General features: G+C 35.6%; 3 protein-coding genes across 3 annotated transcripts; all 3 read left to right on the top strand.

Moving 5' to 3' along the window:
* Window positions 1–2,533: 2,533 nt before the first annotated feature.
* Window positions 2,534–7,805, top strand: LOC110731557 (G-type lectin S-receptor-like serine/threonine-protein kinase SD2-2). Its single transcript, XM_021911418.1, has one exon. The coding sequence runs from the start codon at window positions 5,181–5,183 to the stop codon at window positions 7,740–7,742; it is 2,562 nt and encodes an 853-aa protein (XP_021767110.1). The 5' UTR covers window positions 2,534–5,180; the 3' UTR covers window positions 7,743–7,805.
* Window positions 7,806–7,899: 94 nt separating this feature from the next.
* LOC110731558 (protein DETOXIFICATION 34-like) lies at window positions 7,900–13,862 on the top strand. The gene is made up of 7 exons (XM_021911419.1): window positions 7,900–10,459; window positions 11,481–12,106; window positions 12,363–12,419; window positions 12,535–12,773; window positions 12,856–12,974; window positions 13,149–13,235; window positions 13,563–13,862. The coding sequence occupies exons 1-7, from the start codon at window positions 10,133–10,135 to the stop codon at window positions 13,632–13,634; spliced, it is 1,527 nt and encodes a 508-aa protein (XP_021767111.1). The 5' UTR covers window positions 7,900–10,132; the 3' UTR covers window positions 13,635–13,862.
* Window positions 13,863–15,640: 1,778 nt separating this feature from the next.
* LOC110731453 (monoacylglycerol lipase ABHD6-like) lies at window positions 15,641–17,941 on the top strand. The gene is made up of 4 exons (XM_021911308.1): window positions 15,641–16,439; window positions 16,601–16,690; window positions 16,881–16,948; window positions 17,529–17,941. The coding sequence occupies exons 1-4, from the start codon at window positions 15,804–15,806 to the stop codon at window positions 17,647–17,649; spliced, it is 915 nt and encodes a 304-aa protein (XP_021767000.1). The 5' UTR covers window positions 15,641–15,803; the 3' UTR covers window positions 17,650–17,941.
* Window positions 17,942–18,525: the final 584 nt, after the last annotated feature.

Below are 18,525 nucleotides of genomic sequence, written 5' to 3'. Positions count from 1 at the left end.
GACAATATCTCATTACTTGCGCTTTGTCCAAAAATTGATTCTTTGATTGGACATACAAATGCTACATTTCTTGAGTTCTTCGCCTTTGTAGGCCTACAACGTGGAAGAACGTAGGAGAAACTTCTGTTGCACACTTAACTATTCTGATTATAAATTTATACGGAGCAATGCATTGCATATGCCTGTTAAAGCAAAAATAACATACTGTTATTCCTCAATTACAAGTAGTGAAAATTAAGCAGATACATTTGTGTGATTGATAAATGTCAACACATTGTCATTAATTACTCCGTACTTCGATAACAATTAATTTCTTGAATGTACGTTTGCTAAGCCTTTAGGTTGCATATATCAAAACCGTAACAAGCCTCAAAATAATGTTATTGCATAACTGGTAAAATACAGTAAATGAAAGATTATGATATTTTAACACTAAGCCTGAAAAATTGATTCCAATGGAGTGTGAACTAAAGATGAAGGGAATGACTTTTATGAGTCTGGAATTCTGGATTAAATTTTGTTCAAAAGTAGTGCGAGTATCTTTCAGGAAATCAGATGAATATTATATTTCCCTTTTTCTCGTTTCCCTCCACGCGTGTTTCTGCTAGTATCCAAATTCCAAACCATGTGATGATGGTTCATGACATGAAAATTCCAATTTCGATGTTTTAATAACCCACTGTACTTTTTATCATTACCTACTTTTTTTTTAGATATTTATACGTGATTAATATGAACAATTATATTTGGTTGATAAGTTATTTCCTTTTAAGCCTAGAATCCTCTTGTATACAGCGTAACCAAAAATCCACCGTTGTGTTGGTAATGAGGTTTGATATCACAAACTCAAAGACCTAGAGTTGGGCAATGGGCAGATCGGGCAGATTGCTACAATGTTGCTTAGCAGGCCAATCTAATGGACAAGAATGATACATTTTATTGGGCTAGGTCATGATATAGTGGGCCTGGAACGGCCCGGACTTTGCTTGGCTTGTTGTGAATGAAATGAGTTAGCGGTGGACTAGTGGTGGGGGACATTAGTAGTGGGGAGGCAACCTATGAGTGTCGAGTAAAGGTAACCAAAAAGTTTAACTAACTGTTAGTGGAATAAAGATAAACCTGATAAAAAGTTGTAGTCTTTTTTATTCAGTGGGAGTAGATAACTTAGCATAGAGGACTTGAGGAGTGTATAATGACAAGAAGAAATCGAAAGTGATTTTTGTCTAAGGTTGTATTCATTTATAACTTCCATTAAATGATGAGCAATGTTAATATCGGTGTGGGGGTATTTCAGTATTTTGAATTAGATTATTAGTTTTTGTAACACATTGATCATCTACCCAATGACAAGTCACACATAAATAGTGATATTTATAACCACTATCCCAAGAATCGGTAGTCAAAAACACTCTACAATTAAGTTTACTCAATTCTTCTTGTAACCGCATTTTATACTCTAGAAAGTTTTTCATGGCGGCGGAACGAACAATTTTCCTAGAGATTTTTTTATGTTGGGGTTGTAATGCTTTATTAATGTAAGTGTTAAATGGGTCACTTTCAGAGAAAAGAAAAGGTTGTTCGGCGTGTACTATCATTTTTCGTAGTTCATCCATATCCCTCTCATAGTTGTAGGTAAAGTCGTGTGGATATAATAGGGAAATTTTTGGCTTGGTTGAATCACTAGCTGGTTGTGCACATGTTCTAAAGTGTCTACTTAAGTGTCCCGTCCCGGAATTGGATTCTGCCGAGTATATTTTACCACATGTTTTACATTTTGCTCTTGTTTGGGCTTTATTTAGCACAAAATAATTCCATACATCACTTTTGCGGCTTTTAATATTTACCATGTCACTTTCGGTTAACCATTGCTCTTGTGTGTTTGGGAATTGGGTGTTTGTAGATTCGGGGATTTGTTGGTTAGTAGTAGGAGGCATTTAGGGTATCTTGTTCGCTACCATGGCTAATAAAAAATTTTGTGGGTCAAAGAAATTAGGTGGGAATTGACCGAATTGTGGAAATTAGTTTTGTGGAAATTCGGGCATATTCATATTATAGGGTTGAACGGGTTGAAAACCGGAAGTACCATCGTGCCTAAATTGTTCAAAGCTTAGGGGGACGTTACCGGGGTCATTGGTTGGAATGAACGAACTCGGAATTTGAGGGCTCATTGGAATAGGTGATTCCCTATAACTATTATCACGGACAAATTGGGCTTTCTTAGAGGATGATCGGTTCATGTTTGGTGATGCCATAATTAACAAATTAACAATTTTAATAATAACTAATTAACAATAATAATAATTAATAACAATTTTAACAATAATAATAATTAATAACAACAATTATAACAATAATAATAATTAATGACAATAATTATAACAATAATAATAACAACAATAATAAATTAAAGATTAGTTTAGATCTTACAACCGTGCTTCAACGCTTTCCACTAATTACGATTACGAACTTTTAATTTTTTCGATATTAAGAGATAATAATTAGAGAATTTAAGAGATTAAGAGAATTATTAGAGAATATAAGATATTAAGAGAATTATTAGAGAATATAAGAGATTAAGAGAAGAGATTGTGAATTTGTGATTTGAAATGAAGAAGATGGAGCTATTTATAAAAATTTAGGGGAAGAAGACCGTTGGAAACAATGGTGGAAGATGAACATTGAGCAACGGTCTCCTCCATTAAAGACGTTGTGCTTCAACAGTCATAAAGCAGCTGGCACGCGGGCCGTGCTTGACGGGCTGGCACGCAGGCTTGGAAGCGGGCTCGTGCCGTGCCGTGCTGGAAATCACCACCCTCTGAATGTGGCATGGCCCACGACCCGTCTTCCGACCATCGTGCTGTGCCGGGCCCCCTCACGGGTCGTGTCGTGCTGCCCACGGGCTGCCCGGCCCATGCACACCTTTAGGAGCTACCGGCGTGGGGGAGGGGGTTATGGCCGGCGCTTAGGTAGGGAAGATGATTCTGGCCGGTGTGGTGGTGGTGGGGAAGGTGGTTCATGGGTGGAGGCTAGCAGTTTTTTTTAAAAAAAAAAAATTAAGGGTTTTTTTTTTCAACCAATCAAATGGTGGCACGTGTCACCTTAACATATTATAACAGGTTAGTAACCGGTTAGGGACCAAAGAAAGCGAATACTCCCCAAAGTTGGGATTCTTTAATAATAATCCAAAATTGGAATTATTTAAAGCGATACGTGAAAGTTGGGATTATTTTTACCAATTTTCCTTTTAAAAAAAAATAACCTCTTATAATCTTTATGATGCCACAATGATATTTCAATATGATAACCTTTATTTTAGAATAGTGATCTTTTATTTATTTATTTATTTATTTTAATAAAACGACCATATTGTCTATAATATTAGTGGTCCACAATAAATTAGTGTGAACCGAATCCATTTAAAAGTTTGTAATAAATAAGTTACGAAGTATGATTATCGTATATCTATCAATTTATTACATTACCTTATCTCATTAACTAGTGTCTATCTAAACATTTAGAGCATATTTTCATCTTAACTTCACATAGTCCAAAATGGATCTACTTTTTCAAATTCTAAATTGGCTAAATTCAAAGCATAAAAATAAATTGAATAGATAATATTCCATTCTTTTCAAATTAATGTAATGTGTATGACTTTTGGTTTCAAAATTAATTGATGATAATTATGAGGCTTTGAAAGTTGATTTTTCAAATAAGTATAAGCAACTCCAATGGTAAACTAATTGTCAAATTAGCTTGTCATGTCACATAAGCTTTTAAGCTAATTTTCTTTCTAGCTAGTTTGAGCCCCAATGGTTAGCTACTAGTTTACTAAATAAATTATTAATTTATTGTTTTCATATTATTTACTAATTTACTTTTAGCATTTTCTTTTTGGCAAGATCTTTCCAAATAAATTAGCTTGATAATTTGCTTGGCCAAGCTAATTGTATATTCTAGCTCCAATAATCAAGCTAGTAGCTAAGAATTATTGAAAATAACAACCAAGTCCCTAACTACAACCGTTGGAGTTGCTCTTGGAGCATTAGAGCAATTTCAATGGTTGTAGCTAGGGACTTGCTTGCAATTTTTAAAAGCCTCTAGCTATTAGCTTGACCATTGGAGTTAAAAAATACAATTAACTTGGCCAAGCAAATTAGTTTGTCCAAGCTAATTTGCTTGAAAAAAAAAGTTTCCAAAATTGTAGGAAATTAATATAATAGATAATTAAATTTGTAAAGCTAATTGAGAAAGTCAAGCTTATTTAATTAGCAAGCTAATAGTTAACCATTGGGGTACAAAATAGCTAAAAAGAAGGTTAGCTTAATATTATATGTAGCATGACAAACTAATTTAATAATTAACTTACCATTGGAGATGCTCTTAACTAACCTTACAAACTCCCTAAATAGATTCATTGTCCTAATAAAAAAATTGAAAACATGAAATATAACCTTTGTTATACCAAGCGATTGCTTATTTGTAATCTTAAAGGCTGCATATATCATTATTTGGAGCATTAACTAACCTTACAAACTCCCTAAGTGATTGCTTATTTGTAATCTTAATGGTTGCATATATCATTATCCTTTCTTTTAACCTATAATTACTGTAGTAATCAAGAATTTAGTGATGAAAGAAAATTGACGGATGTAAATCAAATACAACTTATTATTCTCAAGTGGAGTAGTAGATTTTTTTTTTTAAAAAAAAAGGAGTAATAAAATGATGGGAGTAAATAAAATTTGTAATCGTATCCAAAGCCATTGGCCTTTAATGGAATATGATCCATTGAATCATCCCTATTCACAAGCTCTTGTTCCTTTTGCACCAAACAAACCCAACAATCTCTTTGTTTCTTTCCTTCCCATTTTTAATTTTACAAATCATCTCTATTATTACCTCTTTCAAAGTTTTTTAAAAATAAATCTCATCATCTTGGTTTTTTTTTTTTTTTTTTTTTTTTTTCTTTCTTTTGGTGGAAAATTTTGGACTCTGACTACACCCTTCATTACTCTGTCAAGCACTCACTCCACTAATCTCACTTCACTCCACCAGTCCACTTAAATATTTGACTTGACTTCACCTCAAAACGCCGTCGTTTCACCCATCTTCTCCACCACCTTCAAAAATCAAAACCCCCTAAATATTTCCACTCTTTAAAAAATTGCAAAAAAAAAATGACAATAATTTTCTTCCTCTTAACTTTCTCTTCTCTGAGTTCTCTCCCACAACTTAACTCGTCACCTGACTCACAAACAATCCTCCGATCCAACTCAACCATTTTCAGCCCAAATCGAACCTTCGAACTCGGTTTCTTCACCCCTAACCCAGAACTCGGCAACCTCTACCTCGGAATCTGGTACTCTTCTCTCCCTACTCGAACCTACGTTTGGGTCGCTAATCGTCATACCCCTTTGAAAGACAATACCACGGCTTCACTTTCTCTCTCCTTTGACCAACTCACTCTCTTTGACTCCGTCAACTTCGTCGTTTGGCGGTCGGATAATCTCCGCCCTGGCTCCCACCTTCGTCTCCTTGAAACCGGGAATCTTCTTCTTCTATCCTCTTCTAACGACGTCGTTTGGCAGAGCTTCGACCACCCTTCTGACACGTGGCTACCTGGGATGAACCTCACTGTTGCTGGGTCCATTGTGGCGTGGAAGTCGGAGTGGGACCCTTCACCGGGGAGGTATTCTCTGCGGTTGAGACCACCGCTTTACGGTGAGATCGAGTTGGTTTATAATGATACGGTGTCGTATTGGAGTACTGGGAGATGGACTGGAAGTTCCTTCGCGAATGTTCCGGAGATGACGGTGACGTACATTTACAGGTTTTACTTCAAGAATGTGTTTACCAAAACGGCGTCGTTTGGGTTCTCGGAGGTTCCGGCGGGGTCGGAGAGTGGACCCCCACCGTTGACGAGGTTCCAGGTCAGCCACACCGGGGATATTCAGCAGTACACGTGGTCACCACAGACGGAGTACTGGAACTCGTTTTGGGCCCGGCCCGAATCGAGGTGTCGGGTTTATGGGCTTTGTGGGCCCAATGGGGTTTGCTATGGGGAGAATTTAAGGACTTGTGGGTGCCCGAATGGGTTCGGGCCGAAGGACGGGCTTGGGTGGGCCCGGGAGGATTACTCGGGTGGGTGTGTGAGGTTGGATGGTGAAGGTGAGGTTGGGGTTTGTGGGATGGATGATGGGTTTGTGAAGATGGGTAGTATGAGTTTCGACGAGGCGAAAACGGTGTCATTTCGAGGGGTGGAGAGTAAGGGAGAGTGTGAGAAGAGTTGTTTAGGTAATTGTTCATGTATTGGGATTAATTATAATGAGAAAATTAAGTTGTGCAAGAATTTGTTTGGTGTTCTTGTTAATTTGAGAAATTGGACTGCTGATAGTACAATGGGTGGTGATGATGATGTTTTGTATCTTAGAGTAGGAAAAAATGAGTTGAAAAACAAGGGTTTGAGTCATAGAATGGTTATTTTGATTAGTGTAATTTCTGGGTTAGTTGCAATTTCAGTGATTATGTGTTTGGTTTTGTGGGTTATTAGAAAGGAAGTTAGGAGGAGAAGGAATGAGGAGGAAGAGGCAGCTTTAGCTGCTACCCATTTGAGGGTTTTTTCGTATAAGGAGCTCCACGGAGCGACTCGTGGGTTCTCGGAGAAGCTCGGGCATGGTGGTTTTGGGACTGTGTTTCGTGGTACATTGTCAGATTCCTCTCATGTGGCTGTCAAACGCCTTGAACGGCCGGGTAGTGGGGGAGAGAAAGAGTTTCGAGCTGAGGTTTGTACAATTGGGAATGTCCAGCATGTGAATTTGGTTAGATTAAGGGGGTTTTGTTCTGAGAATTTTCATAGGTTGTTAGTTTATGAATACATGCATAATGGTCCTTTGAGTGGATATTTGAAGAAAGATGGTCAAAATATGAGTTGGGATGTTAGATATAGGGTGGCAATTGGAACAGCCAAAGCCTTGGCTTATTTACATGAAGAATGTAGACAATGTATCATTCATTGTGATATTAAGCCTGAGAATATTCTTCTTGATTCAGATTACACTGCAAAAGTTTCCGATTTTGGGTTAGCAAAGTTAATAGGCCGCGATTTTAGTAGGGTGTTGGCAACAATGAGGGGAACTTGGGGGTATGTTGCTCCAGAGTGGATTTCTGGAGTGGCTATTACTAACAAGGCAGATGTTTATAGCTATGGGATGACAATGTTGGAGCTTATTGGGGGTAGAAGGAATGTGGAAGCACCACCACCCTCACCACCTAATGACGGGTGTGATGGGAATCAAGGAACCCATGGGAGCGGTGATTCAGGTAGTGGTGATAAGTGGTTCTTCCCACCATGGGCAGCTCGGAAAATAATCGAGGGGAACATGGAAGAAGTGGTGGATTCAAGGCTTGGTGTGGCATATGATAGATTAGAGGCGGAGAGGCTAGGGATGGTGGCCGTGTGGTGCATACAAGATGAGGAAGGGGCAAGGCCTTCGATGGGATTAGTTGTAAAGATGTTAGAAGGGGTTGTAGAAGTAGGTGTTCCCCCACCTCCTAAACTTCTTCAAGCCTTAGTAGCTGGGGAGTCTTCTGTTGGGATTACTTCCGGAAATGTAGTTTCAAACACGGGCGGTTTTGGCTCTGACGATAATAATACCAGAGTTTCTGTAGATCCAGTATCACCTCATTCTCCCAGTAGTCCTAGTAATGCTCCTTCATTAGCGACAAATGTAAGTGTATGATACTTGTTACAGAATTCTGTTATCTAATGAGTTTACAAAAGGCCATCAATTTTGAGTCCTCAAGCTTGTGTGTTCCATTGCATTCTATTCTATATTTGCTACACTGTCTCTCCATTTACTTGCTGATATGTGTATGGTTATGCCGGTATGTTTAGATGTACGCAGTTTTATCCCTACCTTAACCGACCATACACCCCCCCTCCCCGGGCTTTTGTTGTTGCCGGATTGAATCCTTATACCCCCGGGCATCAAACTCCACTGGCTACCCTGAGACGGGGACTTCGTGTGGCCGTGTGGGAAGTGGCTGTTGTGTACCTGGAAAGAAAAAAAGGTATATTGCATCATTGCAAAAAGAATCAACAAACAGATGGGCAGTTTTAGAAATATTGATTCAGCAAATCCCTTTACAGTCTTTTTCTCTTTACAGAACCTAAAGATTTTAGTCATATGATGCACACTATCTGCATGTAAACATCATTGTTTCACATTTGATATCAGGAAAACATCATTCTCTTGCTTTCTTTTATCATACTTGCTGTAACATTGTCACTGAAGTCTTGTTTTCGTACGTGTTGACCGAAAACATCCTAAATCTTGACTTAAACTTAATTATTGTTTAGATGTTAGATCTGGACTTTGGCCTAGATTTGAGCATTGTGTTCTGTTTCTTTTATTCAAAAGGTCTCTACTGTCCTGTAGGCAACGACAATTTCGTGAGTCCAACTTGAAATTTTGATGGTTTCTATACTTTTATCTTTGCAATTGTTTACTTTATAATTATATTAATATTGTGTTTGTACCTCTACGCTTTGTCATTAGTACGACATAATTTCTCTCATATTTAAAATGTCTCATGTGAATGTCTATAATAATGCGTAATAATTTCTATAGTATTACTCTCTAGTCTCTACCCTTTATTAGGCATATTTTAAAGAATATGGGCGAAAAAAAGAACATTATACACATTTATAAAGAATGCGAACCTAATATATTCTTTGAGTTTGATCATTATGTTCATTGAGTTTGAATTATTTGTTCTTCACATTATACAATATGTTCTCTAATGTATAAACATAAAAATAAAAAATAAAAAATAAATGTTAAATTCAAGCACCCGAGTAACTATGAAAAAGAACATGTTATTTAATGTATTATCATATTTTTTTTGTAAAGACTTAATGTTTTTCATCAAATACAAACATATTCTTTGTCAAACACAAACATTTTCTTTTGTCGAACATAGGGTTCTTTTTCAAACACATTCAACCACCTGAGTAACCATGAAAAGAACAAATTCTTTAATATATTATCATGTTCTTTTTGTAAAGATTTTATGTTTTTTGTAATGTCATGTTCTTTGTCAAACACAAACATGTTCTTTTGTCAAACATAGGTATATTCTTTTTCAAACACTAGTATGTTTTTTCCGCCTTTTTTAGTTTTACCGGGTGTAACATGCTCATGGTGTCGAGTGCACTATACTATTTTCATATGAAATGTCTCATGATCAATTTTTGAAATATTCATCGCGCTCATTTTAAATTTCTGAAAGAGGAAAAAACGCATCTACATAAAAACTGTTTGTGCACATTTAAAGTACAATAAATTCCAAAATTCTATACGAATGTTATGAGCCACAATTCAGAAGAACGGTTTTCATAGGTCTCTAGTGTTTATTTATACATACTATAAAGAATGAAATAAGTTTCAGCTAACACCTAAATGTCAGACATTTAAATCCCTAATCAATAAACTGTCTTTCCCTTTGCATTATGCAAGAAAATAGTTTTCAACGTATAAATATGACAGTACGTTTTTTTCTTTTTTGGTTTATATTTAATGCAAACCCTTCAAAAGAAAATTAAGCTGAAATTTAGGAATGTAAGAAAACTAGTGCATTCCTAAGTTTAAGGGATCAATGTTTTCATTTCATCCAGCTTACTATTGTTGGAATGCATGTATTAGCAATCTATCAACCATTCCTTTTTTTTGTGATAAGAGTAGAACAAGGACAACAACATCAACAACAACCGAAAAATCAAAGTAAAATTTAAAAGAAAAACAAATACAAAACGAAGTTTGCAACTTAAATTTTATTTTGAGGGGAAATTGATATTCATAACACAAACTTATATTGTTGATTTTCATCTTCTTTTCTGGGATTAATCTCCTTCCAAAATTTGGATAAGGTTTGAGTTTATACTGTTTTCCCCATTTAAAGAACAATTCTAAAGTTCTGTTTTGTTAAAGAAAAAACAATAGTAAATTTGAATACAAAGATAGGCAAAATAGCTAAGGAATTAGAACTAGCTGGGCAAAATGCTGGGAAGGTGGGCAATGGTAATGCCTCCCCTTCCCCTACTGAGGAAGAGGTGGAAAATACCGAGAAGATGGATATACCGTTGATTGGTGGGGACCGATATGACAGCGAGCATGTGGCCGAGCTCCACTCAGCACCGTCTGGGGTGCTCAAGGCGGAGGATGAGGAGGCTACAGGTGATTATTCTCCTATGAAGAATTTTGCAGATGCTAAGCATGTATGGTGGACAGAGTTGTCGAAGTTATGGGGCATTGCAGGTCCTATTGCTTTCAATATCCTTTGCAATTATGGTATTAATTCATTTACCAATATCTTTGTTGGACATATTGGAAATGTGGAGCTCTCAGCTGTGGCCGTTGCTCTTTCTGTTTTTGGAAATTTTGTCTTCGGTTTCTTGGTGAGCTTTCTTATACTCCCTACTTTTATTCATTGGTCGATGTTCATATTGCATATTTTCCCACCTTTTTGTTTATTTTGCTTCCTTTTTTTGTTTTCTTCTAATTGAGGTAGGGTACTTGGGTGTTGAAATGAGAGTTATGATGAATTGATGATAGTTACAAGATAGAGACATGAAACTAATCACATAATCGATATTATGTGCTATGGTCCACTCTTCCCCCAAAATAAAGTTTTGTTTTATTTGATCCCGGAATGAAATAGAGAAAATATTTCCCATTAGAAAATTAGAATTCTTGTTAGGAGTTGGGATGTGGATCTATCCTCACAACAATAGATTTATCATGTATGCATATGTTTTAAAGCGGATCATGAGCCATAATCTAGAAAAGAGAATCTATATTGCAACCAAAGTATTCTCTAGTTCCAATTTTCCTTTCATAGCCCAAAAAAGAAATGTTTTATACAACAAATGGATCCTGCTCGTTGGGAAGATTATACTCTCCCCATTGAAATTCTGTTAGGAATCGAGAATTAATTCTTAACTTTTAACAAAATTGTAACTCTATTAAAAAAATTAAATTAAAAATAAAAATAAAAAATATTGTAACTTGGGTACATGTATTTCAGAGCTGATATTGGGCCAGATGTGATAAAAAAAATATATTCAGCCCATTTTAGCAGAATCCATGGGGCTGAAAAAGTGTAACCATGCTTGGTACTTTGGTAGAATTGGGCTGGGCCTTTGTTTGGGCCAGAAATAGACTGGCCAAACACAGAACCATGTTCAATCAGCTCTAAAATGGGCTTTCAATCATTTATGAAAGTATCTTTCAAGAACTAGGAGGAACAATAGTTGTAAGAATTCAGGACTTTTTTTTGAAGTAGCTGGGATTATGAGGAACAATTTTTTATCTCGATTTTTGAATGACTGACATATTAAATTTTTTATATTGTACTGCAAAGTATGATGTTTTAGCTTGAGATTAATTGTTCTGGTTTCTGATGACAACAATCCACAGTTAGGCATGGGAAGTGCCGTAGAGACATTATGTGGGCAAGCATATGGAGCAGGGCAAATACACATGCTAGGAATCTACATGCAAAGATCTTGGCTTATCCTCTTCGGCGCTTGCTTATTGCTTTTACCTCTTTACTTATGTGCTACGCCAATCCTAATGCTCTTGGGTCAGGAACCTGATATAGCGGAGCTTGCAGGGAAGTTTGCCATACAATGTCTCCCACAGATGTTCTCGCTTGCTGTGAATTTTCCGACCCAGAAGTTCTTGCAGGCTCAAAGTGATGTTGCATTCATGGCATATGTTGGTTTTGTGGCCTTGATCGTCCATGTCATGATGCTTTACCTCTTCATCGAGGTGTTTGGGTGGGCTACCATGGGTGCTGCTTTAGCCTATAATATCTCTGGCTGGGGGATTGTGTTGGCTCAAGCGTTTTACATCATAGGTTGGTGCAAGGATGCTTGGACTGGCTTCTCTTGGTTGGCTTTTCACGACCTTTGGCCTTTCGTTAAGCTCTCTGTTGCTTCTGCTGTTATGATTTGCTTGGAGATTTGGTACTTTATGAGCATCATTGTTCTCACTGGCCACCTTGAAGATCCTGTTATTGCAGTTGGTTCCCTTTCTATCTGGTATGCTAGCTTCCTGCATTAAAAGGCTCAACATGCTAAAAGACTCCTTTCAATCACAATTTTTCAAAATCTATCGTGCACTGGGTGTACGGTGTACCTAAAGAAACGTACACCAGGTTACATACTGGTAGGTGTATGACACGGAGCCTGACATATGTATGCCCAGATGTACCGTAGAAGTTCTGTTTTTCAAAGCGAACCCCCTTTGCAGATTTATGCAAAACAATTGATCTTACTCCCATGTTTTCTGATGCAGTATGAATTTAAATGGCTGGGAAGGCATGCTGTTTATAGGAATCAACGCAGCTATAGGGTAATGCCCTGTCTTTATATTGCTTTTACATAAATTCCATTTACCAGTCAACATGAAATTCCACAACCACTAGCATTCCTCTGCCTGTACTAACCTGTAACCAACAATATCTCAGCGTTCGAGTTTCCAACGAACTTGGATCAGGACATCCTAGGGCAGCCAAGTACTCCGTAATTGTCATTGTTGCTCAGTCGCTCTGCATAGGCATCCTCCTTATGTGCATAGTCATGCTCACTAGGAATCATTTTGCTGTAATCTTTACAGAAAGCAAAGATATGCAAAATGCTGTTGCTCATTTAGCTTATCTTTTGGGCATTACCATGGTACTTAACAGTGTCCAGCCAGTAATATCAGGTACATTTTAATCAATTTTTAATTACTTAACATCAAAAATAATTGATCATGGTTTAATGGGGTTTATAATTTCATTGATCAGGTGTCGCCGTTGGAGGAGGGTGGCAGGCCTTAGTTGCTTACGTAAACCTGTTTTCATATTATGTTATTGGACTGCCTTTGGGATTTCTCCTTGGCTATAAGACTCGCTTAGGCGTGGAGGTAATCGTTAGCTACTGTATTTCTCAGTCTAATAGCATTTCTGTAGAACTGTATCATAGAATTTGTTATGATAATCTTATGAAGCTTATATTAATTTGGTTTATAAAGTGACATAAATTTGTACCAATTCATTTGTATAGGCAAGTAACAAAGTTTTGTGGCTACACTATGCAGGGTATTTGGATAGGAATGATAATTGGGACAAGTCTTCAGACATTAATCCTAGTCTACATAGTTTACCAAACAAATTGGAATAAAGAGGTGAGTCTCTATTTAAAAAATAAAAAAAAATAAAAAGAAAAAAAAAAGAAAAAGAAGAAGATGTGTCCCAAAACCATATGGCAAATTCTCAATATGCCGAATTGTGGAGGAACTCCTTAGTCGGCCTTGGCCTTATTAAATAATTAACTCTATATTCTTTTATCAGTGTGAGGCCGTGGGACACTCACACTTGCTAACTAATAATATTCGTACCCTAGATTATAACAAAAAAAATGATTATTTTAGCATAACTATAGTCCAATAAAGTGTGTATATACCTAAGCAAAATGCATAAGACATTATTAACATTAAAATTTGAATTAACAGGTAGAGGAAGCTTCAGAAAGGCTGCGAATATGGGGTGGACGAGCAGAAGAATCGCATGATGATGATAAATAAGTTCTTACTATGTTGATTGTCCCAAATGATTCATTAAAATAGGTTTTATTTGTTTTAGTTTTTAATCTACATTATATCCAAAAAGATAGGCTTTTTTTTTTCCAATTTTCTCCTGGATAATCTCTTACAAGTTTTGAACCTAGTTAGGGTTAGGATATTAAATTAATGGTAGGACATAGAATGCAGGTCTATAGCAAATTATAGTAATAGTTACTATCCTTCAGAACATTAAAGTTGCAACAGAGAAACACGAATTCCTTTTTTTCTTTCTATATTAAATACAATATGCCAAACTAATGCAAGTATGAACGAAGTCGGTATAACATTTTGATGACTTGATGAGATAAGGCAGATAACTCTTCCTTGATTCCCAAATTATCTTCCCACTTGTAAGTTGTAATAAACACATTGGTAAATGGTAATGGTGGTCGATATAAATGTTTCTACGGAGCAATTTATTAATCCTAGTATCCTACCGTCTCATGAGTGTTATTTCATCAATGTTGTATTTCTTTTTAACTTATCGAAGTTGTAGTTCAATTCATCATACTATTAATACAACCATATATGCTACCTTTATATTCGGACAGTGACATGTGGCTAGTATAACACGGTCGAGTAATAGACCACGTAGTAGTTGGAGTTTGAAGTAGATGTATTAAAGAAAGAAGGTAGATCTAACCATAGCAGTCAACATTGGAAATATTTGATCGAGCCGAGACGTCACCACCATTGCAGCTATTATTGAGTCAATTGCAATTAACTGTTCAATCTTTATCAACATTGTGCACCCAAGAAGGCCCAAAAGGCCTAACCGCTTAAAGCTTGGCAACAACATTTATTATATTTGAGGGAGTGTCATGTGTGCACTAGCTTTCTAAACTTAGTCATGGTTTAACTTTAATCAATAACCATATAATGTTCATTACTCTTACTCACTTCTTGGGTTGTAATTTTAGAAAATCGAAAATTTGAAGGATACGGTGGATGAGATTTGAACTCACAACATAATTATCACGTTCGCCCTAATACCTTGTTATATAAACAACTCGGCCAAAAGCTTTTAAATTTGTAGTTATAATATTTATAAAGATAATATTTATACTTATGTGAGCCAGACAGTACAACTAATAATTGACTATGAAAAGAGTAGTTTTTCAAACTTATATGATATGCTCGTTGTAGCTCTTGGAAACCAGGAGTACATAATGGGTCATCATAATGTCACACTATAATAATAGTAAAAATTTACTTGAAAAACGACTTTGTAAATACGTGAGTACAGGCCTAGGAAAAAAGCACACACAAATTAATTAAAGACTTGATTCTTCAACTCACTCAAGATAAAAAGAAAAGAAGAAGGACGTGCGTGGGCGCATGGCTGGTGTGAAACGTACAATTACAAGTTGGAAGTGCAACGTGATTGAATTCATAAATCATAAATTAAATGCACCAGTACTAGTCTACAAGGCACCATCAACATATATAGTGCAACAGCTAGCTAGCTACTTCGTATTTAAGTAGTCATCTATCACAAAAGTCCTAAAATATCTAATTCAACCTTTAAGTCTCAATCTCTTAGATATTGTACCAGTCGTAGTTTTTAACTCTACTTTATCCATTTTTAGATGATTAGTGTGAATAATGATGTTTACTACTTCACTTACTTTTATTGTAACATATCTCAGGTTACTTTTATTACTATGAAATATGAATAGTGAAAACTATTTCAGCCTCTGATTACTATATCAATTGGCATGATGTGTCAATTGATATTCCAAAACAAAAATTTAACAAGGCTACTCCGGTCCGTATGTAGTAAATATCTTTGGTTCACTTTGGAGTTTTACTTCAAAAAAAAATCAAATTGAACTGCAAGTCTTCAACCCTTTTTACCTATTTTCATTTTGTTGTAGTAGTCTACGTAATTATTATCATAATGACGTGATGTCTGCCATTCGATCTACCACTTGTATTTCATAAATTAATTTGGGACCGTCCGTCCACCATATCTTTTCCAGTTACTGTACAACTTAATATCTTCAAGTATTTTGGGTTCATAATTTCATAGACATAGTGCTCCGTAGTATATAATAGTATGTAACAACGAACCCTTTAAGCTACTACGCACATTATTACTAAGAGCTAATCTTAGAGAAAGAAAGAAAGATGGTGAACATAGTGAGTTGTTACATGTCTATGTTACACAAAATGATGAAGTTAGTAGGAATGCAATCCATAGAAGTCGATATTAACCCAGAAACAACTATTCGTTTCTGGGTTAATACCTCGAACAAGAAGAATAAGAAGAAGAATAAGGAAAAAAAACCATCGGTGGTACTAATCCATGGATTTGCTGGTGATGGTTTACTAACATGGCAATTCCAAATTTTAGCCCTAAGAAAAAAATACACCCTTTATGTTCCTGACCTTCTTTTCTTTGGTGGGTCCCACTCAACTAACAAAACTGAGAGATCTACAAAGTTTCAAGCTGAGTGTCTTGCATTAGGGTTAAGGAAGTTGGGTGTTGAGGAAAAATGTGTTGTGGTTGGGTTCAGTTACGGTGGGTTTGTTGGGTTCCAAATGGCTCAACACTACCCTAACTTGGTGGGTTCATTGGTGGTTAGCGGCTCGGTTGCTGCCTTGTCTGAGTCTATAAGTAGTGGTTGCTTGGAGAGAATAGGATTTGCTTCTTGGACTGATTTTTTGATGCCTGATTCTGCTCAAGGTGCTAAGGTTCTTCTTGATGTTGGTTCTTATGACTTGCCTTGGATGCCTGATTTTTTCTACAAACACTATTGTCAGGTACGTTACGCAATGTTATTATATTTAGAAATTTTACATATTCACGCACATTAATGTTTGACTATATATGTTTTGTACGTGACATGTTCATAAATAAAGTATATAATTTAAATCTATGTGACATCTTGTTAGATTCACGTTGTTTTGTATGGTAATCCCAGATCATGTTTAGCAATAGAAAGGAGAGAGTTGAACTACTAGATGCTCTTGTGGTCAAAGATGAAGATGCCTATAATCATCAATTTCAACAGGTTTGCAATAAAGTATTTATTTATTGATTTTTTTGTAATTAATTAGGAATAACCAACATTTTAATTTACAATCAAGCTTCTTTAATTAATCCTATCACAATTTTGTTCAATTAAATTGAACTTCTAAAATATATAATTATGCAAAAAGATGTGCTAATTGATTCTTTTTTACATATTTCTAATGTTACAGAAAATACACCTATTATGGGGCAGTGAGGACAAAGTTTTCAACATGGAAGTGGTAAACAGCCTCAAAAAGTATGATCCCTTCACCTTTGTTATATTGTTTGCATTCGTCTATTCATAATGTCTTCTGTTCATTTATAACAACACTTGTTTTCTCATAAACATTAAAAAAAAAAAAAAAATGTCTACTTAATTGCACCCATTAGATCACCGTACAATAACGTTATTTTTAGATTTAATAAACTTGAATTTAAAGATGTTTAATTGTTTATCCAAATATGTGAGGTGTATTTTGACAACTTTGTAGGTGGCAAAAGATCTACATACAATAAGTGAATAAGCTCTAATTAGGGGAATTAAGGGTCTACGTTGTTTGTACTTTACTAAACAATTTAATTAATACCTCTGTTAATTATTATGATTTGCAATAAAAGGGTATTATTTGTGAGACATAAAATATTCCTTTGTTGCACAAACTAATAATTAACGCAGGTAGTACATAAAAGTACTCAACTTATAATACTCTGTACAAACTAATGTGTTTTGGCATAATATAATTAGACCAAAATTGAGGTTATTTTGCTCATTTTTGCATGTTATAATTTTGTTCATCTAATATTTTAATGTTATAAATACATGATGAATGATGCAGAAAATTGGGATCAAAGACAGAGCTACAAGTTATAGAGAATGCTGGTCACCTAGTTTTGTTGGAAAGGCCAATCGCCTTCAACAAATGTCTCATCAAAATTCTAGCCTCCCTCACTAATTAATTAATTAATGGCTTAATGCCTTGCTAATGTATTTGTTTGTGAACCGTTAATTTGTTCTCATCTTTAAACATTAGTAGCGTACCTAAAGCTATTTAATTTAAGAAACCCCGATTATTCTTTCAGAATTATAGGTATGATCTTTATTTTACTATCTCTTATGGGCACAAATATAATGCTTATTTTTTGAAATATTCATAATATGAATGTATGATGGATGACAAACGTATGGCATGTATTTTTTACATTATGCATAAGCTAAGGTCGCAATATCAAGTCCAGAAGTGTTGTCCTACCTTTTTTCTCGTTTTCTTTGAGTTACGTACTTACATCATATGATATTGATTTTGTGAGTATTAATCGCATTAATTAGCATTGGGATTAAAGGTTTGTGTCAAACTACAAGCCATGTTCTCTCTCCGTCCCCGAAACTTCGACCCTTTTGGGTTGATTTCGCGGGTATTAAGTAGTTAAATTGGAAGTGTAATAGTGTATGGGGAAACTAAGAAAAGTACGTTGAAAAGGGAAATTTACATTGGAATTGCAAAAAAGTAGAGAGAGAAAATAATAAAAGTATATAGAAAAAACAAAATTTGCATGGGGAAGCTAATTTTGCACAAATATTATTGCAAATTAAAGGGTACTAAAATACAAATGGGATGAACATTTTGGGACTAAAATTAGGCTAAAAGGGTCGAAGTTTCGGGGATGGAAGGAGTTTATTTTATATACAAGATCATAAAATATCATGGCTGGTCCAGAAATTAATTCCAAACATCTAGATCGATCATAATTGTCATAAAGTATTTTGTTATCGCCTTGGTCTTTGTGAATTGTGTTGTTGACAAATGACAATATGCAATTAAGGCAAATAGTATG

The sequence above is a fragment of the Chenopodium quinoa genome, unplaced genomic scaffold (assembly GCF_001683475.1).
Source record: "Chenopodium quinoa cultivar QQ74 unplaced genomic scaffold, ASM168347v1, whole genome shotgun sequence".
NCBI classification, from domain to species: Eukaryota; Viridiplantae; Streptophyta; class Magnoliopsida; order Caryophyllales; family Amaranthaceae; genus Chenopodium; species Chenopodium quinoa.
The sequence above is the reverse complement of the archived record's forward strand: the minus strand, read 5'-3'. Positions and strand labels throughout refer to the sequence as shown.